This window comes from Uloborus diversus, chromosome 2, assembly GCF_026930045.1.
Source record: "Uloborus diversus isolate 005 chromosome 2, Udiv.v.3.1, whole genome shotgun sequence".
Lineage (NCBI taxonomy): Eukaryota > Metazoa > Arthropoda > Arachnida > Araneae > Uloboridae > Uloborus > Uloborus diversus.
This window is the reverse complement of record NC_072732.1, coordinates 87,383,839-87,405,709: the sequence shown is the minus strand read 5'-3', so window position 1 is coordinate 87,405,709 and position 21,871 is coordinate 87,383,839. Positions and strand designations below refer to the sequence as shown.

Sequence of the window (21,871 nt, the reverse complement as noted above, 5' to 3'; positions counted from 1 at the left end):
CACTGTCAAATTCTTAACTATTTGAAACGTACAGAAAATAAACTTGTATTTTTTAATGAAATATTTATTAATAATTGCACTTAAAATTTATTTTTAATTCATGATGATTCATTAATGAACAAACATACTATTACTATCATCGCATTTGTTCATAATTCCTGCAATAGCAGCACTTATATTTTATTCCCTAAATTATCGTTTATCTCTTTCAGGAAGTATCTAGAAAGTAAGAAAGTTGAACAGTTACTGAAGGCCTTTTCTAATAATTAGCGATGTCTACTAAAAGTGAAACCATGACTTCCATTTCTGAAGAAGAAACGAAGAAATCCAACAACTTTAAACTGACTAATGTCAACACCTTAGTAGCTGAAACTCTTCAAATAGAAACTCCTACAAGTGAAGAAGAAAAGCCATCAAAACTTGTTTCAATACTATCAGAAATTAAACAGATGAAAATTGAACTACTAATATTCATATATATGTTTTCGTACGCTATAAGAATGGTGTCACAGGCAACTATTATAATGGACAAAGTCTGCGTAGTTCATTTTAATCATTCCAAAAGCTTTTGTGAGAATATATCATTTTACCCTGAATACAAAAGTGAAGTTGTGAAATCATTTAATAATTATACTCTTGGTCAGAATTTCTTAGTATATTTACCATCTGCAATTCTTGTTATTTTCGTTGGATCTTGGAGTGATAAATACAGCCGCAAGGTACCTTTAATTGTTGCTTTTGCTGGGATGATAATTGATGACGCACTCATGACCATTTTTGCTGTATTTCTGTACACTAGAGCAGAACTTCTGTATACAGCTGCTTTTTTCAGTGGATTTTCGGGAAGTAACATTGTAGTGATGGCAGTAGCCTACAGTTATGTGTCAGATGTGTCCAGTGTTAGTAACAGAACAATGAAATATACGCTGTTTAATGCGGCATATGGCATTTCAATGCCTTTAGGTGTAATAGTGAGCGGTTATATATTCATGTTTTATGGATACGTTACGATATTCTCGATAGCCACAGTTGGCCATGTTCTTTCGCTTGTTTGGTTGATATTTATGATAAAAGAAACCAAAGGGTTGGAAAATAAAGAAAGCTGGATACAAATGATGCGCAATTTCGTGTCAACTGAAAACATTACTGGAAGTTATCGTGCAGCGATGAAGAGACGTCCAAACCGTGGCAGGCTGCAAATATTTTTGCTTGCGTACTGCATGAGTCTCGCCATATTACATCAAGCATGTGAGTACTACCTAGCACATTACATGCATAAAAAATTAAATATACCTAAATTTCTTAACTAACACATTTTTGCTCAAGTTTCAAACTTTTCCTGGTCCTCTTTAAAAATGTTTTTTTTTTTTTTAATTACGCGCACCAACGTCCTCTCAGACATAAGGCGCCTTGCAGTCCAATACAACAAAGATGGAGTAGCAGAGCGGGGAAGCTCCCTGAAGTCGACATCCCTCAGCACATCTTTAAAAATGTAAACAACGATACACTTCCTCTAGAGCCATGATTTCATGGGTTTCAGAACAGATGATTAATTTCTATTTTTTAATTAATTAATTAATTTATTTTTTATTTATTTTCATTTATTTATTTTATTTTATTTTATTTATTTATTTATTTATTTATTTGTTGATCGCTAGACCTTTTTTAAAGTAATTTCTTGTGGCAAAAATGTTGCCTTTTTAAACATGAGGGAGAAGATAAAAACTGTGAAGTTAAAAGGCCAGAGTTCCTATCAGCCGGTTGCGGAACGTTGTGCACCCCAGTCAATAAAAAAATCTAAAATTTGGCACAAACAGACAATATATTTTGCTTTGCACGACAAGTTGAAAGTTCAAGATTTTGGGGGAAATGGGACTTTTTGTTTCCTAAAATGAAATAAGAGCAATAAATGAAAAATCACTTAATGTCGGAGGGAACAGATACATCCCGATCCGTCAAATAATGCATATCTTTCTAATTTTTACAATTGCCTTACCCTTTAGCACCCAGCTTTTTTGATCCTTTAAGTCTAATATTTTTAAGAATCAGAAAAATAAAAAACTCACTTTAAAAAAAAAAGTGAATTTTCAGTTAACTGTCAAAATAAAAGATATTATCTAATTGTGCTAAAATTTTAGAATTTTGTTCTGACCCTATGAGCTTCACGTTTTTCTATCCATCTCATTGGACATGGCAAAAGTGTCTTTCCAGTACCCGTAAGAGTTTTACTTATTGTATACTGATAGTCATTGAAATCACATATATACAAAACACTGTTCTAATCGTATGTACAAGCTGCATTCTCTCTCATTTTCTCATCCAAGAAACAACAGAGAAAAATGCATTTTAGAGCACAATGCTTAGCACATAAGCGGAAACCTGAGCACACAACAATTTCGAAATTAGTGAAGAAAGGGAACAACACCGATCAAAAATGTTTGAGATTTTTAGATCGTTTGGTACGGTACAGTTCTAAAGAGAAAATTTAAACTTTTAAAGATTTTTTTTTCTTTTAATACGATTCCTTGTGTTGACGGAACATTTGACAGTATCGTCATTTTCGTTAGGTGCAAATTAATTTAGTCTTTAAATTATATTATAAACTTTGCAAAGTTGGTCCACGATATCTTGCTGAGTTCTTGCCAAGAAAGATTTAAAAATAATTTTTACCCTCTGTGATGTCTGTGTCGCTCTTAGAGGAAAAAAGTATTGCTTTACGGCAACAAATCCTACTATCCTTTATTACTTCCTTTTATAAAAAAGGAAGTATTGCATTCGCGAAAAAAATTTCACTCAAAATTCGGCCTTATTTTCCATTTTGCTCACCCCCGAATTAATGTTGAGTTTTTTTTTTTTTTTTTTTTTTTTTTTTCAACCCGACCACACGCGGATAAGTGCCTAAGAACGTATAAACACCCGAAACATCCATTTTGACATTCCCCGAATTAATTACAACGACTTTTCTCGTGACGTCCGTATTAACATATGTATGTATGTGCACATGTGCGGATGTTGGTATGTGCGTATGTATGTCGCATAACTCAAGAACGGTATGTCCTAGAAAGTTGAAATTTGGTACGTAGACTCTTAGTGGGGTCCTAGCGGCAACAAATTTGGCGATTTTTTTTTTTAATCTTGTTTCAATTTAGCCACTGGTGGTGATATTTAGATTATGAACACTATTGAATCTCATTAAAATTGGAGTAAAAGGAAGCCATGTGATGCACACATCAGTTTTTTTTTTTTTTTTCATTTAAAGAACGGAAACAGCTTTACGCCTTTAGTTTATTTTACTTTTCAAATGATGACAATATTTAATCAAATGCATCATTTTGCATATATGTTTGAGATTTATAAAATCATGTTTATTTTTTAAGTAAAACAAATAAACAGTTGCCATCCGAGAAGATGATCCTTAGAGCGAAGAAGCTTTATTAATAAAACCAGCAACTCCGTATAGTAAATGCAAAATGGATGAATAAAAAGATGATTTCATTCAGACAACGTAAGTTGTTTTATATTTTAGCAATTTTAAACGAGGAAAATGAGGTAAAGTAAGCAAGCAATTATCCAACTTCAGGGTTAAAGCGTTAAAATCCGATCTAAGTAATATTTTGAAGTTGGGATGGATATCTTTTTTTCACCCCTAAGAATGTATCAACAATATTCAAGACTGGGTGTAACTATTTTATCTAAACGAAAATATTTTTAATGATTTAATATTTCATTGATCTTTTGAGAACAGATGTTAGTGGAATATATGATTTGTTTTTAAATTGCTCAAAACGGTTGCGATTCTATGACATTTCCGTGCTCGAGTAATTTTCCACTATATTGTTCCCATTTTTTTAAACTACGGGAAAGAAACCCTTAAATCTATTGTTATCTTTTAAAGTACTTAAATTACATACTTAAAAACTAAATTTTTTTTTTTTTTCATTTTATTTTATTTCATTGTGAAGTTACATTTCCGTTCCAGCTCTGAGTGCAATCGGGTATTCATATGCTCATCAACGGTACAACTGGGACAACACCACATTCTCTACTGCGTTTGGAATATTAGCTACCATTGGCACTTTTTCTTCGCTGTTCATCGTTCCATTGTTCAAGAAATTGAATCTTGGGGATGCAGTACTTGGTTTCGCTGGATCTGTTTGCATAATATTGAGAGGGCTTTTTGCAGGACTAGCATCGACTGAATACCTTTTTTATGCAGGTAATTGATATCGATGTGTTATAACTTAGAGTACATTATATAAAGTAATTCTGGGACGTCTTGACACTTAAGAGATCTCTACATGCATGACAAAACCCTTTGAAGATCTACTGCATTAGAGAAGAGTGACCTGAGAGTTTTTTTTTCTTCTTTATTTTAGTCAATAGACGCTTTTAAAACTTAACATACATAGCAAAAAAATAAAAATTAAATGTCTAGTCATAGTGTACAAAGCTTGAACTTAAAATTGAAATTGTAGATGGCAATAAATGTTTTTGTTCTGGTGATTTCAAAGTCACTGTCTAATAAGATAACATATGTGTCCTCCCTTACTGTTTCTAGAAGCGTGTGTGATTTTTTAAAGATACTCTCCTTCGGTGCTGGTAGAGATATTCCGCAGTCAAGACAGAAGTGGACGTTTGACCTTCATGTCTTCAATTGTATTTATATTATTTGCAGTTTTAATAAGTTAATGATCTGGTACTGATATACTAGCAGATATTTCCTGAAAGTTTAAATAGATAAATATAAAAATTTATTCATCACTCAAGGTGTCGGGATGATCTTAAAATACCCAGGTTAAGTTATGTATCTCACAGTGATTATATATCACGACTAACGCACGAATGCAAAAAAAATAATGAAGCAATACAAAATAGAGATTTTTTTTCATCTGTTTTTAAATCAACTGTACTTTAAGTGATATTTAACTGTCATCAGCATTGAAGGGCATAAATTATTTACAATTTAAAACAACAATGTTTATAACAACAATTAATTACAACAATGTTTTAATAAATAAAGCAAAACAAAAGAGATATAACTTTTTCATTTGTTTTTGACAGTATTCGAACTGAAAATGCGAAGAAGAACAACAATATGTAAATTGCCTAGATGGCGTAGTTGATTTCTACAGTTATATGTACGTACTCCAGAGTTGGAAATTGGTTCGATTGTCGATGGAGGAATGGTGTGAATGATGTATTGCCGGATCAGATGCACAATTTAAGTTTATTGATTAGCTCAGTGAGCTTACCTTTTAGTTTACAATTCAATATAAATCAATAAATAGTTTTTTATCTTAGTGTCTCTTGCTCTGCCACTCTGTTGTCATCAGTTTTTAAGTCAACTGTTCTTTAAATGATATTTAACTGTCATTAGCATTAAAATACATAAAATATTTGCTTGCTTTGTTAAAATAAGTCATTGGAGTTTTCCTGAAAAATCTGTTGACTGCTGATATTTTATTTTTCTATTACATTATTGTTACATATATTTGCAGTGATCATATCGTTATTCCAAAGCAAATAGTACTTCATTTCAAGCCATATTAAATTGTTCCTATTCCTATTCTGTTGTTACAATATTATTTTAAAAGCATGGATTGAAATATTATAGCTGTTTGATTTCATTCGATTTTGGTTTTTTTTTTTTCGCTTAGCAAATTTGATTGGTTCTCTGGCAATTTTGGTTCCTTTAGCTGGTCGATCAAGGATTTCTAAAATTGTGTCTAAAGATGAAATAGGTAAGAAAATCAAAATTTTTCTATTAACGCAATAAGTTCTATGCTGTGTAATATATAAAAGCCGCTAAATTGAAATAAAAGCAATATTTTTTAAAACATTTCAGTATTAATATAATCTGATGATAAGAATTGTAAATAAAAGTAGATATTGTATTTTTTTTTTTTAAATTGCACCTATATCTGTTGAAAGTTAATTTCAGATAAAAATTCCAGATCGTAAACCTTCCAAACATTCGTAATCAGTAGCTACAAAGCCATAAATTCAAAATGACAGCAAGCGTTTCGTTTAGATTTCAAAGTACCAAAACGTATAAATCTCAATATTTTAAAATATTCTATCTATATTACGAACAAGTTACATTTGATGAACGCAATAAATAAATAAATAAATAAATAAAATAACTGGTAAATATAAAGCAAGAAAGTAACAAACCTATTATTATAATTATTATTATTATTAATATCAATGTTGTTATTATTAATAATATTTTAATTAAGATAGTAATAATCTTGCATGTATTATGAATCAAAAGTCTTGAGTTATAAATAGATTAAATGAATAAATTTCTAAGTCAATTGCTTAGAATTTTGAAAAAATGACAGTTGACAGACAGGTGAAGAATGTGGTGGCGTTGTCGAACTTTATTACGTTTTCTGGGAATTAAAACGAAACAAATAAATGATTTCAATTGTTAAAATCCTCATTGTTTCTGTCACTATTTATCTTTTGATATCTAGCTAGAATTATCGTGAAAGATAACAAACATATTTTCAATTTTTCGAAAAAGTGTGGAAATTTCAGCTGATCAGAACGTGATAGTATTATGAAACAGCCGTGCTGTAAAAGATGTTTTATGTCAACAGTATATGTCGTGATTTATTAACAATTTACCAAAACATTTATTATACACGATAAAATGTATACGAGTAACAATAAATTGCTTAACTTTATTTACCTTTTTCTCAAAACGTTTAAATAATAAAAACCTACAAATTTCACGGTGTTTTTAAAAGATGTCTGCTGAAGAGAAATTTTAAGGATAAAAGGAGAGTGTCAAAGGAGACTTGAACAAATCCTATTTGATCAAGTCATCTTGTAAAATGGATACTTGGTCCTTTTACTAACTTGACTAACAGAGAGTTAAAAGACGCAAAATGCGAGCAGTAGGTGAGAACTCGGGACCTTCATTTCGTCAGGTGGCTTTGCTGACCACCATACCAGTTGGTACACATCGACTGAGGGGAAGTACTGTGTAATCTGCTTCGCAATGTAAGTCATGTGGTGTATTAATTGGTGCTGCTATTTTTTTTCCCCGGTTCAATTTACTGTAATTTTTCTGTGCTGTAAGCATTCCATTTTACAGTAATATTTACCATAAACGTTTCCTGAATTTTTAACAATGTGCCTGAGTCAGCCTCAAATGGAAGTAGATGAAAACACACACTCTCACTTAATTTCATTCACTAACAAACGGCCTTAAAGTCAAATTTTTCACATCCAGTAACTCACAGATATTGTCATTTTGGACACAATTCACAAAATTTTCTCTCCCAATTCATCTAAACGAGAGGGAAGGGTGTACATCTGAAACTTGAAAGTCTTCTTTCCCTTTAACCGAATCGACCCTACATGACACGCATGTATCTGCATTACGGTTAGGGGGTATCGAAAAAAACTTTTTTACGAAATTAAATTTGTCAAGTTGATAGAAAGTTGCCCCTAACGATCCACATCTTACATAAAAAAAATTTATTCGAATCAAAAAATATTTAGGTGTCCCGCAAGAGGCCTGAAATTTATAATTTTCATCCCCCCCAAAAAAAAGTTTTTTCTAAAAAAAATTTTAATAACCAAAAAAAAAATTTTTTTTTTCAAGTTGAAAATTTTGAGCAATAAATCCGGGAATTATCGCCAAATAAAAGGTTTTCCTCTCATGCGGCTTTTAGGTTTCCGCATAGTACGCAAAAATAAGGATTTTTTAAAAGTTCAAGTTAGCATTTTCCAATATAAATGCGGTAGCTTTTAAAATTTTATTTTGTTATTTTTATTAAAACATATTTTATTTTTATGTGAAATTAAAAAAATTAAAGGTTGTAAAATAATCGTGCAAATATAGTTTTCATTTAATTACATAGTACGTATTACAAGAATTAAGTTTAAAAAACTAAACACCAAATATATGTAGAATATTATGTGTATTATTATTATCGTATATTGTATCAAGCTTTTTCCGTACTACTGTTTTTCAACAGCTCTAAAAGGATGGGTGAGTGTTGCTGAGGCTTTTTCAGTATACCATTTGTAGAGTACTGCAAAGCTACATAACAATAAGCAACTATCGTCTGGTACACAAAAGTGTACCCTTCGCTTCGCATGGGATGGGAAGGGATTTATGCCCAAAAAGTAATGTAATAGGGAAGTTGCAACCTATTAAATGTTCATATTTTGGCTATTGGATATTGTTAATTGACCTTCAAAACTAAAAAAATTCACCATCGCCGAATTTCAGAACATCGTGGTTGATTTTTAATGAATTTTTAAAAATCCACGCGCAAAAATGCGCTCTTCTGAAACGTCACGAGACTACGTCACAGGGCACGAATGGGCAGCCTTCCGCCGAAGATCCCTTGTTTTCGCTAGGGACACTTTGAGCGAGCTGATATTTTTATTTTTTAGAAATTCAATAATCCTTTTGAACACACTATGGAGACCGGATTCGTTAAAGCACAATCTAAATAATCTTCCTCATGTAACATCAATGATGATATTCGAATATTTCCGAGAGAATGAGAGGTTTAATGTTCCAGAAACGCGAGGAGTTAAATGCGAGGAGGTAAGCCTTACGTTTCGTCTTCGAAGTCGAATGCGTGACCTTCGGCTTCTCTCCCATCGGAAGAGCGCATGACGTCATTTCCTATGCCATTTGACGTCACAAGCGCTTTAACTTTAAAAATTAATTTAAAAAAACTACTTATCGTATCGCAAAAATTTTTTCACCTATGATGTTCATACATGTTACTCTATCATATAAAAATATAATTGAAAAATCGAAAACTTCCCTATTGATGAAAACGCGGGCTATGGCTCCACAGCAGTTAGTTTTAGAGTTTAAATAATTGTGGACATTTAACAAAAGGTCTCCACAAACTTCATGACCTTCTAATAATTTTTCTAATATTTTTCTTTTCTTATGGTAGTCATGCTTGGTTTTTGCTCAAGAACTGCGAATTTCGGACAAATGCGATTTCTATGATTTGTGACTGCTGTGTCCAATTTAACTACATTAACGTTGGTCAATTTATCAGTACATTTAATTCATTACAGCAGGGAGTGAACGCTGATTGGTTTCATCAAGTCATAGTCTCAGTAAAAGTTTTTATATAACTTTTATAATTTTACCTCTTACTTAAAAGAGTCATTCAAAAACTTGAGCCTCTTAACGTACTGCGACTCATCTTGTGTTTCGTTCAAGTTTCTGTCGCCTCTTTGCCGAAAATAGCAAATTAGTCCAGCATTAGTAATTGATCCAGCATAATTTTTAAGTCACCACCCACATTTATATTATAAGCTTCACTGTGACAAAGACATCGGCGGGCACTTTCTACAGGTTAGAGAGCATAATGATAGTTTTTTCATTACTTTCTCTTTCGGAGAAAAATATTGTGCACGCTTAACAAGTTAAAGGTTTTGAGTGTTCTCCCTAAGCTTACTGAAGCGTTCCAACATTGTATTCCGGCTACTCCAGCAGTTTTTGCAATATGTACTGCACTTTCTAAATTTTTTTAAAGCGCAAATTTCTAGGCTTTAAATTTTAGTGGACGAAAACGTTTATAATTTTTACGCATTTTCTTAATTGCTGAACGTATGAAACTGAAACCTCAAATGAGAATACAAATTCATTTTCATCGTTCATCATATGAGACAAAAGTTTTTCTTGTTCTTTTAGCAGAAATAAGAGGAAGTTTTTCTAAACCATGCTGTACAGCAGTACTTACCAGGGCTACTTGTGCTGTCTCTTGCCCCAAGGCAGAGGAGAGGTTCACCTACCATTTGTACTGGTTATCCCCAAATTTTTAATTTTGCCACTTACATTCCTTTACTTCTCACTGCTTCAAATGATGCTTGTGAAAACATCCGTTTTATGAGCGAAAAATGTTGGAAAACGTTTGCAACCTCGCAAAATATCATGCGGGATCCCTTCAGAATTCGGGATTGGAAACCCTGTTTCTAACCAAGCCACGTAGCCTTGTAAAATGCAGGAGATCTATACGTATATTGTTTATGATATTTTTTTCCTCCTTGCGTTTTTCTTTGACTTTACTGTGCACATTTTTCAACTTGAAAAAATTTTAACATGTTTTTGGTTATTCAAAAAAATTTATAAAAAAAATGATTTTTTTTTCTAGAAAATTATAATATTTAGGCCTCGTGCGAGACACCTAAATATTCTTTGATTCGGGTGAAATTTTTTATGTAATATGTGGGTCGGTAGAGGCAACTTTTAATCAACTTCAAAAATTGAATTTCAAAAAAAAAATTTTTCGATACACTCTAATTTGCATCCATCACTATCACAAAATTTGTGAGTTTGTCGTAATCCACCACAAAGATATACTCATTTAAAATTGGTTACACTTTTAATCAGAATTTGAAAACAAGAGCAAACTTTCATATTAGGGAGGGAAATAACTATTATATGTGTCAAATTTAAACAGCTTTTACACAACAACAATAGCGAAGAATGGAAGTTGCAGTTTCTGTAAAAGGTAATAAAAGTCATGAAAAAATGCTCGTTTCTTCAAAGTTGGTTTTAAAAATTTTATGATGCACACAAAAAATATAACGGACTTTGCATAGTTCGACATTATAATCTTTATAAACACGTAGGATACATCTTGCCAAACGTTGTACGCCATAGCGACACGAATTGGTTGATCAGCCTGCCTTCAAAACCAGGCAAAGCTTGAAATATTTTTTAGAACACATGCAATTTTGCTGAATATTAATAGCATGGATCATTGATTGCGCTTTTGTTTGTTTTTTATTTTCTTTAAACTCCTTTAGGGTACCATTTGATAGCAAAATCTCATAACTGTAGTTTTCAAAAGAAAATGATTTAATCATTGCCAGCGTACAGGTATACCAGTATTGTAATCATTACTGGTATAACTGTATGTTTTACTCAGTAATGTCATAGTATACTGGGTAAACTCATATGCCACCGCTAGGCATTGCCAGGTTAAGCACAAAAAGTGTTGGCCAGCAAGATTATCAAAATATAAACAAAGGAACAAAGATACAGTTTGGCATTAAAAAGTAAATTTTTAACCACCCTTGCCCTCAAGTGTTGACGATACTTCAATGCATCAAAAAATATTAAAAATGCTTTAGTTACTTTTAGTAAAATGCTTTGGTTCAAAATGTTTCAGTTATTCATAATTATTTACTCATGTTTTATTTCAGGAAAAATCTTCTCATTTCTCTCGATGGTGGACTCTCTTTTACCATTTATCGCCACTGCTGCTGTTTCACAAATATTCAATGCTACTTTGGATTTTTTCCCCGGAATGATTTTTATTCTTCTTAGTGTTTTGTCAGTGGGACAAGTCTTGGTATTTTGGTCAGTGCAAACATACTTTTTAGTACACTTTTCTCTGTATATTGTAAGCAATAAATCTCTTATGCTCAATATCAAAAGATGCTTACTAAATAAAAGAAAGTATTGCAGTAATAGAGGTTTTTTCATTACTGTTTATTAAATTTGAAGATTTTATTTTGTCATAACTTACCTATTGTTTTAAAGACTACAAGTCTTTCACAGTAAAAATTTTTCCTGTAAGAAGCGAAAATCGTAATAAAAAATTGTTAGAATCAGTTCAGCATGCCATCGTTTTATTAGCAATTATAGCAATTATAATAGTTACTCAAATCAAAGCCGAATAAAAACAGCTAAAATATACTTAAAGCTGTGCCCAAAAAGTTAAATGAAAGTTTCCTCTAAAATCAAAAACATTTTTAAGAGTTTTTTTCTGATAATTACTTGTAAAAAAATCGTAAGAATTCCTCTTTCTACTTGTTATCACTGTGAATGACAGAAGATTCCCATGTGCAGTATTAACATTTTGTAAATACAATTTGGCAAATAATAGCAGCATTTGATGTTTAAATTATTACTTTAAGCATAAGAAGTGTGTGTTATGTGTATGTGTGTCAAAAATTATATACTGTTGTCAGCATTTTTGCAATTAGAGATAAAATAAAACTTACGTTTCTGATGTAGATTTTCATCACGGTAGTTTAACTTAGGTTGTTATAACGTTTTTTTTACAGCCATAACATTTGCTATGTTGTACGGCTAATTTCGCTCGAATAGTGAGGAAGTTAAATTTGTTTTTTCCTTGTGATTTACAGTAAAGGTTCGAGTGAAATCAGAGTACTTTTTTTAATACTACAAATAACGTAAAATGAATCAGAATAATCGTTTCCTAAAACAACAAAAGTTTTACTGGAACAAATCAATTCAAAGAACTTGTTCTATACATTTCATTGTTACATACTTTTTATCACTAATACTAACTCAATGTAAAAAGCGTTCCAAACTAAACTAATGATTTTCGAGATATTCAAAATCACTTTCATCAGAAAATTACAACATTTGGAGAATGTTTTAAAGGAGATAGTAGAAGCGTTTCCTACAGCAGAAAAATGTTAGACGTAAAACCTCACAGTGTAAGGCACATAATACATTTAGTATATAAACTCTATAACAAAAAAATTGACGCGCCAAGAAGCAATCATCTGATTGCTTTGAAATTTTGTATGCATGAGTGTTTTGATCAGATATGCAAATGATTAAAATTTGGTGCCCAATGAATGAATAGTTTGATCTCCAGTGTATTCAGCAGATGTATATAAAAGAGCAGTTCTTCAACAGTTGTTAAAATTTTGGTTTGATTTGCGATTCAGATTACCTTCCAACAACTTAAAAAATGCCTTGCCGCGTGGTTCGCGCTCATTACGAGCAACTGTCAGAGTTTAAAAGAGGTCGTATCATTGGATTGAAAGAGGCCTGTTGTTCAAATCGGAGAATCGCTCGTCATTTAAGTCGAAGCGATGCGGCGAGTTCAGCGTCAGGATGGTAGCGATCGACCTAGGGCACAACAGATCGTGATGACAGAGTGATATTTCGATCAGCTGTCACATCGCTTTCTTCATCTCTATGAACCATCACACTTTCAACCCAAACACCAATGCCCATCATGACCTTTTACAGACAGTTGAGGCAACGAAATCTACGCTCGCGCCGACCGTTACGCCACCTGCCACTGACGCCTACACACTGCCGAGTCAGATTACTGTGGTGCATGTCTCGATCAGGTTGGAATAGTGCCGACTGGGGACGTATAGTCTTTAGCGACGAATACCACTTCCAATTGTGTCATGATGATCATCGAAGACGTGTTTGAAGACACCCAGGAAAGAGGGGGGTCCTGGTTTCACTTTTGCACGACACACTGGCCCTCAACAAGGCATTATGATCTGGGGTGGCATTTCCTTTGATAACTGGACCCTTTTTGTCGTAATTAGAGATACACTTACTGCCCAGTGGTACGTCGACGACATCCTAAGACCTGTTTCGCTGCCGTTCCTTTTGCAGTACCCTCGGCTGGTTTTCAGCAGGACAATGCCAGATTACAAACGGCGCGTGATGCTATGAACTGTCTGCAAGCTTGTCAAACTCTTCCGTGGCCTGCCAGATCGCCAGATCTCATTCCCATCGAGCGTGTCTGGGATATGCTGGGATGATGATTGCATCTGGCAAGGAATGTTGATAACCTCGTCCGACAATTGGAGCGAATTCGGCCGGAAATACCGCAAGACACCCTCCGGGAGCTTTATCGGTGTTTGCCACGCCAAGCTTCAGCTTGTATCCATGCTAGAGGCGGGTCAATACCTTACTGAACTTGTTACTGTAACTTTGACATAAATTATTCAATTGTTCTGAGAATTTAATCATTTACTGTTCTGTGCATTCTCTTCCTATCCACAAATTTTCGTCTCAATCGGATCAATCTTTCTTGATGCGTCGATTTTTTTTGCTATAGAGTGTACAATGAAAAACATAAACACGATTAAAGCAAAACAAATTCTGTTGAAAATAACACCCACCTACAATGTTAACATTTCATATTCAATGGTGTGTTTTAGCGCAAGCATCAAAATAGCACGCACATGGCGTCCTTATTTAGCATTGACACTACTGGAATTTTTACATGCTTGTGAAGAAGGTGACAGTTAAGTTCATAACAGTTTTTATGTGTACACAAATCAGTTTACTACAATGGGTAATGGAACGCAAAATGTAATTGGGAAGCATTTTAACCCTCCAACTATTGGCTGCACCCCTCCATTGCAGTCTTCCAAGACCGAACTGATACATATAATAATCCCAATCATATTTTTAAATCTTTATGCACTACGTAAGTGGCAGCAGATATTTCTTAAAAAGGCGAAAATCCTTAGATATCATAATATTAGAGTTAGCATTTCAGCAAAGTAGTCATACCAGTACTGCGCACTTTTTAAAAGTTATCATTTTCTAACGTAGCTATTATTTCGCCTATGAAAAATTATTTAAATGACACAACTGTGCTTAAGAATATACCTTTTTTAGTTACAAATATTAGCATAGTACCATTGTTTTAGTTCAGATAGTGCCGTTTATAGTAATTTCTCAGAAATAAATCCGTACTCTTAAAGATAAATTCCTTTTTTATAGTCCTGTGGCAGTCCCCCGATTTTATAATTTTTTAATGAAGTTTTGATGCAGTACTTTTGAAAAAGTGCTGGTAAATTTTCGGTAAATTAAGCGAAAGCATTTTCTTGCTAAGTGTATAAAATTAATTTCTTATTTTACAGGTGGATAACACGTTTACCAAACGCAGGCATTGATGAGAATGAAGACATGCCAGAAAAAAATGAAAGCACAGAAATAAACTCAAAGGAAGCTAAGGACGTTGAAAAATAACGAAATTTTTTTTTTATTTAATCGGAATAATGGAATGTCTTCAAATGATTCACTGTATTAAAAAATCTCTGATAAATGTCTTTCAATGATGTTTTCGTCAGATTATGTACCGATATTGTTTTTTAAATAAATATTACGAAACATTTCTTTTGTAAATCTCAAATATGTGTGAAATGACACTTTAATTCGTTAATAATAGACCTCATGTAAAAAATGAATTTTATGAGATTTTCAATGCGGAATAACTTGCTTTTTTTTTAATTACGATACGAATATAACAAGGTAAAATATAATTACGTATAACATGATTTTTGTTTTTGAGTAATCAGCATAATGCTCTCAGTCCCTCATAAAACCATAAACGTATTTATTTCCATGCAAACTTTTTTTTCAAAAATCAGGACAACAAAAAGACAAAATTTGCGTACAACATACAAATTTTCACGTTCCTTGTTATTTAAACACAAAAAAAGGAACATTATAACTCTAATCAATAGTATATTTTACCCAAAATTTTACAAATTTACGAAAAAGTAACTAGAAATGTGTAATTTTGTTAGTGCATGTGTTTCATAAATAAGTTCCAAAATGTGGTCTCTCATTCTGAGTTAATTCCCTGGTTGCAGTAAAAATTTTACTTCACCTGATGAAAGTGCCCTCCTTGACCCTTGACTACAAGGTATCCGTGTTCTCTTTGAAGCTATCATGGTGGGTATGTAGGATACGGAATTTGCAAGGTCTCTTGAAGCTTATTTTGCCGTAATTTTTAATCATAATCTCAAACAATTGAACACAGTTCGCAACTTGATGCTTTTTTGCGAAGGATTACTTTAAAAAAAACTGATCTATGACTCTTTTTCCATTTATCTAAAATGTTTGGAAGACTCTTAACACTGGATAACTTTTTTTTGCCTAACAAACCCACCAATTTTATCTTATGTTTCAGAAAATTTTGGGAACAAATGTTCTTCAGATGCTTGATTATTGCACATTCCCTGCCCAATATTGCCACAAATTGCTTCATGACTCCTAGTTGTTTGACATGGCATTGGTTCCTTTTTAGGGTATACAAGTGTTTCTATTTTATGTCATATTCCCCACAATGAGTGACGCGTAGCTCAGTACGTTTAGCATGGTAGTGTGCTTTAATGTAACTACTATTCCGTAGACAGAAACTGTATTTTAAAAAAAGGTTTTTTAACGATTATATTTTAGGAGAAAAAAATTTGAAATAGGAAGCAGCACCAAATTTCGTAAATACCACTGTGTTATCTACAAAAGCAAGGTTTCAAGGGTCTTGCTACTATTTTTTTTAATTTCTGCTGTTAAATTAAACAGAAAATATTACTGTCGAACCATAAAAAAGGACTTAAAAAAAATGTTGGAGTAATTTTTACTTTAAAGCTCTTAAAGGACATATTACTGCAATTAAAATTTCTACACAATTAACGCGTCGTACATCGTTTAAAATAGTCATGGACATTAACAAAAAATCAACTGTCTAACAAATCTTACACTGATGGTTAAAAAGAATGTCGTATAGGACTTCCCATTATCAGCTGCAACCATGCTTGATTTGATTGAGCAATTATCTTCTTAGGTTTCGTTTTAAAAAAAAATGTATCGATCATCATGTGTGAAATTCTAATAGGTAGTGAACCCATAACCTACCAGGTCTGCACACTTTTAGTGGCATTCATGTAAATAGGACAAATATTGAGAAACAAGTTACCGCTAAAAATTTCAATAGTGTAGTCGGCATCAAAACACACTTTTTCAACTTAGGGAGCTCACCTATTGAAGTCATCTAGAAGAAAATTTCAACATTTGCATCCAATGTCTGCGGATGAGTGCGTACAGTTGTTTTTGTGTTCCAAAGGTGGGATTTTCGGGAAAAAAGTTAGTTAAATATGATGAAATTATTGCAAGATTTATATGCAAACATCATTCGTAAACTTTCGATAATCGTTTTCTTAACAAGCGCAATATATCACTATCACACAATTGTGTGCACTAGTCCCTTTGTAGAGGATATAAATTTAGATACCCCCTTAACTTCACTGGAGATTAAAAAGGTCCTTTATACAAGTGGGGATTGATAAGTAAGGTCTCCAATATTTCCACAAAATTTCGACTAGGTAAAATAATGACAGAAAATCAATCTATTACACAAGAAACAACATAGTCATAGCTAACATCTACACATTTCTTCAATCGTTCTATCCATTTCTTTATGCCGGTGAGAAAAATAGATTTTGTTTGGCTGTGTATCGATTGCCTCATCTTCGGCAACTGTTGAAAAACGTTTACCCATCAGCGTCTCCTGCATTTTTAGAAACAACTAAACGTCTGACAGCGCCAAATTAAGGCTTTAAGTAGGCAATGGAATCACTGTAACTTTTAGTGTTTCAATAACGCTCTATATTTGTGCACTGCAATGCGGTCTTGCATTGTTATGATGCAAAACAAAAACATTTTATTACGGTCTGATTCCGTGAATGCGCTGCCTGAGCGACTGCAACATTGCACAGTACCTGTAAAAACTCTTAGCCAATCCTTGATTCAGAAATTTTAGTGTAGACTGTGTGTGTCCCGTGTTCCAAACACTTGAACCCCAAAACATGGTGAGAATGACTTTTTTTGCTGACCTATCAGTTTTGAATTTCTTGACAGTTGGAGAACAAGGGCGACGATATTATTTTGTTATTGAATTGTTTACAGATTCATAATGATGAAGGTAGGATTCATCTCCAATGGCAGTATTCTTGAGGAAATCCTCAGCTTCGATTTCAAACATTTCTGTAGTTTAACATTTTAATGATACGATGCACTCTTTCTGAACTAATACTCAACTGTAGGGCAATGTCTCTCTCCTTCATGCAGCCATTTTTTTGAATCATAGAAACCACTCTTCTTTTGTTCCCATCACAAATCGAAGAAATGCGCAATCCTGGTCTGTGCTCATCAAAAACTTATCTCACCTCCGCAACAACTTTTGACAGAGCTCAACTCTGAATACTGAAAAGGTCAACCAGGCTGTAGTCTCGGACCCCGCTTTTTAGGGGCCCCCACATATCTGAAATTGTAAGGTTTGGCCAAGGGACCGCGAAAAGTGTTTGGCCTTGCTCCTCCCCCCCCCCTCCTCATTAACTTAATCGAGTCCTGGCTTTTACCACGCTAGATCTACTCACAGACATTCTTAACATCAATTCAACCATTTCCGTAAACTACTTTCATATGCCTCTGAATTTCGATAGGAGCGCAACCTTCTTGTGTCAAAAACTCTCTCAACGATCGCTGCTTTTTACGAACATCGGTCCGAGTACTCATAACTCACTGCCACCTGCTTATATCGACTACTGAATGCATGCGCAACCGTCTCTCTTCCCACCACTAGAGACACCCCTCGGTACCTTACTTATCAGTCACCCCTCGTACTTGTGGGCAAACCTAACCTGGAAGTATTGTGACTTATCAGATCATAATCAGAGCATTACGACACTTCCAGGTTAGCTTTGCCGCTACTATAATTGGATATTTATATCTGCGCCGACCGATAGGTGTATAAGGGTAAACAAAAGAATTTTCCTTCGATTAAATTCTTGAGTACATCGTCACCTCAGAGCAACAGTAAGCCATCTAATCCCATAAATAACACTAAGATATCCTACTGTTGATCTGAGGTGACGACATGTTGCTAAACACCTACTGTTGATCTGAGTACATCGTCGTCTCAGAGCAACAGTAAGCCATCTAATCCCAGAAATAACACTAAGATATCCTACTGTTGATCTGAGGTGACGACATGTTGCTAAACACAGAAATATTCCTTTTTTTTCTTCAAATAAGAACATAATTGTTCAAATGCGAGTTGTTTCGCACAGATCATAGTTCATTTCAATACTGTTTTCATCTATGGCATCTTTGGGTGGAGTTCTGTCTTCATCTTCATAATATGCTGCTGCTGGAAGGCATGACATCAATCTGAAAAAGAGGGAATACTTTTATCCGATACATAAATGAACGTACTTTTCAGCGCGTTATTAAGCTAAAAAAAAATCCTCTTAAAAGTGAATAACTAACTGTTAAAACAACATTATTTTAATTTTAAGATACCAGAATAGAGTATGGCGAAAAAAATTACATCAAATTTTGCCTGACCAGCAAATGAAGACTTAAGCACAATTTTATCCTAAAGACGGCATTATAACACTGCGGGCTAGGTTTCCCTGTATATTTTTATCCTCTAAAGCAGTAGCCTAAAAGTTATTTTCAGAGATCACTCTTTGACCTCTGTTTTAGTGTTTTCAATACTTTAAATAAGTTTTCCTGTGCCTCAGAAAAATATTTCCTATATTATTACTCTTTGACGTAACATTTTCTTAACTTTTTTTTTTCGTTTGAACCAGGGATTTTACTATACAACTTATTGAGAAAACGAAAGCAAAACCAAATTAACTGTAGAACCTAATATAAAACTTAATTGTCAGATATTGAGCCAGTCTCAGAATATTTTTGTCCCATAATTGTTCCATTAAGAGTTTTTCCAATGAACTAAGAATTGATTAGTTTCTTTAAATATATTTTTTCTCCGGTTCGCTTGCAGATATCAGTTAATTTATATCAATGCTTGAGTAGATGTTTTGAAAATAGGCTAAAGTTTCTTGTTAAGAACTGTTCCGCAGTATAAGAAAAGTAATGTTCTTCCAAATTTTGTTTTCTTACCAGACACTTAACTGTGGGACGAAGGGTTCTCAAACATGTTCGGTTTTTGGCAACTGTTCGCTGAAAAAAAAAAAAAAAAACGTTGGGAACCACTGATCTGAGGTACTGATAGCACATGAATTGTAATGCGTCTCGATAAAATAAAAGCACGAATAACTAACCGCAAGTTATTTTATATAACACAAATATCGAATAAGTCAAAAATATAACATATACCTCATAATTCCCTTATTATAGAACTAGAAACAATCTTTACCGCAGCAAAAGTAATTCAGGTCTTATACAGAACTATTAACTGCAGAAGAAATTCAAAAACAAAGAAATGTATAATAGACCGGGATCTGAAAGGGGTTGAGCATACATGGAAAGGCTGACGCAATATTATTTCTGATTATTGTCACAGGCATGATAGTGATTATGAAACCACTTGCGTCACCCCTCTGGGTGGTCGACAACCCCGGGGGGGGGGAAGTAGTGGGGAAAGCCGTTTGCTATAACACTCAGAACTCGCGAACTATTTGAGATAAAATACTGAAAAAAGTGGCAATCGACGCAACAAAATAAGGACTTTATAAAAGCTAAATATGATTTTGGTTCTATCTTTGTTGGTTTCTGAGTAAAATTCCATTTTTCGCAAACAAACAAAAATTTTGAAAAAAATACGCAATTTTTTTTCCAAGTATCAAATTTTTTTAGCTGCTTAGAGGACCAATAAAATCTGAAACATCATTATTCAGTTTGTTTAAAATTACTTAATTATTATCAAAGCGTTAAAAAGCGAAATTAAAGCAAGCTCAAAAAGCATTTGCGGTAATTCATGAAAATAACAAGCTTGCGAAATGTACCTTGAACACTCGACTTAAACCGAAGCAAATTTTGTGTTTGTTTTTGGCGAGGGGTTTTTTTCGCTATAATATCAAAACAATGTCCTAGTTAAGTAATTATTTAATTATTTAACGCATTATAACTGCTTAGTATGAGTCACAGTGGCACTTTTTAAAAAAATTAAAACGTGCAAGTACGAAGTAGTTAATGAAAAGGAACCTTTTTTTTTCTCATTGCGTTTAAAAAATTTCTGAAAGATAATTCACTTTCTTACGGAACCTTCAAATAGTGGTGTAACTATTTTGAATAATAAAATTCTTTTAGATTGTTAGAGCTGAGAGTTAGAACAGAGAGTGATGTAAATAGAATCTTAAGTTTCCTTTTACTATTTAATCTTGTTAACATTGCAAGGGGATATATATTTTACCTAGGAGATATAGCTCGTTAACCTCAAGAGTTAAAGGTAGAATTCAGTAAAAGGATATTTTTCTGTAAGAATAAAAGCAGGAAAATTTAATAATGTTGCCTCGGGTCATGTTTTGGAGCAGTGCTAAATTAGCCTTTCTAAAGTGCATTTCTAAGGTCTCATTGAAATTCATCGAATGAAAGTGTAATGCAATACTGGTGTTCATTGCATCAATTTAAATCTGGCATTTTTCGACCCCAACAAGAATTTTGAGATAAATTCCAAGATCCTACTGATGAGGTTGAAGAGTTTGTGCATTGAGAATTCAGCAGAACGTGATGTCTAATTTATTACTAAGTTCATAAATGGTCATGGCAACCCTTATAAAGATTCTACTCCTGAGTTATGAAACACAGGCTATTGTTACATAAGCAGCATGAAAATTTCAGTAGAACGTTAAGATAAATGTGAATAGTCTCTTATCCAGAGAAGTCCTGCAATAAAAATCTATTCAGTAGCGACTGCAAAACAACAAAAGCAAACAAACAAACAAAAAAAAAACATTTACACAAACGTTTTCTCAAAAGTGATGTTATTAAATCTGAAAAACATTCCTATACAATAAGCCCTATAGGTTAGGCTCATCAGAATAGTTTACTGAAGAAAAGCGTGAGGTCCGATTTCGTGAACGTAATTAAAAATGAATCTTCTTGCCGCAAAACTCTGGAAGAAGTAAGTACCTTATTCGAAGAACAAAGTTTAAATTATTGATGGAATGACTCTGGTCCATAATGTTCCAAACACTACTATCAAATATAGCAAAGATTTGGTAGCGCTGAAAATGAAAATGATTGTTTAAAATCTGAGAGTCAAGTAATAAATTTTTTCTGAAATGCTCAAGTCCAACCAGGACGAAGCACGCAACAGAATCTGTTTTCTTGCATATGATTCAGTGCAAAATATGTAAAAAAGTGACTAATAGTTTATAGATCAGAAACTAATGAATTTGTATTGGCAATATCATACTGGTCTTTGTTAAAAGACAGAGGTTGCCATTTCATGTGCTTCGTCGCTGGTATTAGACAGCTTTAGGATGGCATCTGGCTGCAGAAGCAGTTACAGAAAAAATATCTAAAAATTTACAA

The 21,871-nt window shown here is 33.3% G+C and overlaps 1 protein-coding gene across 1 annotated transcript; it reads left to right on the top strand.

Annotated features, from left to right (window-relative positions):
• Window positions 1-272: 272 nt before the first annotated feature.
• Window positions 273-14,770, top strand: LOC129216401 (uncharacterized). Its single transcript, XM_054850616.1, has 5 exons — window positions 273-1,248; window positions 3,980-4,216; window positions 5,658-5,741; window positions 11,206-11,362; window positions 14,662-14,770. Exons 1-5 carry the CDS (start codon window positions 273-275, stop codon window positions 14,768-14,770), a joined length of 1,563 nt encoding a protein of 520 aa, XP_054706591.1.
• The last annotated feature ends 7,101 nt before the right edge of the window (window positions 14,771-21,871 follow it).

Coding starts and splice junctions, on each gene's coding strand:
- LOC129216401 (XM_054850616.1), top strand. CDS start 273: ATGTCTACTAAAAGTGAAACCATGACTTCCATTTCTGAAGAAGAAACG. Junction 1,249..3,979: donor CGCCATATTACATCAAGCAT/GTGAGTACTACC, acceptor TTTCCGTTCCAG/CTCTGAGTGCAATCGGGTAT. Junction 5,742..11,205: donor TGTGTCTAAAGATGAAATAG/GTAAGAAAATCA, acceptor GTTTTATTTCAG/GAAAAATCTTCTCATTTCTC.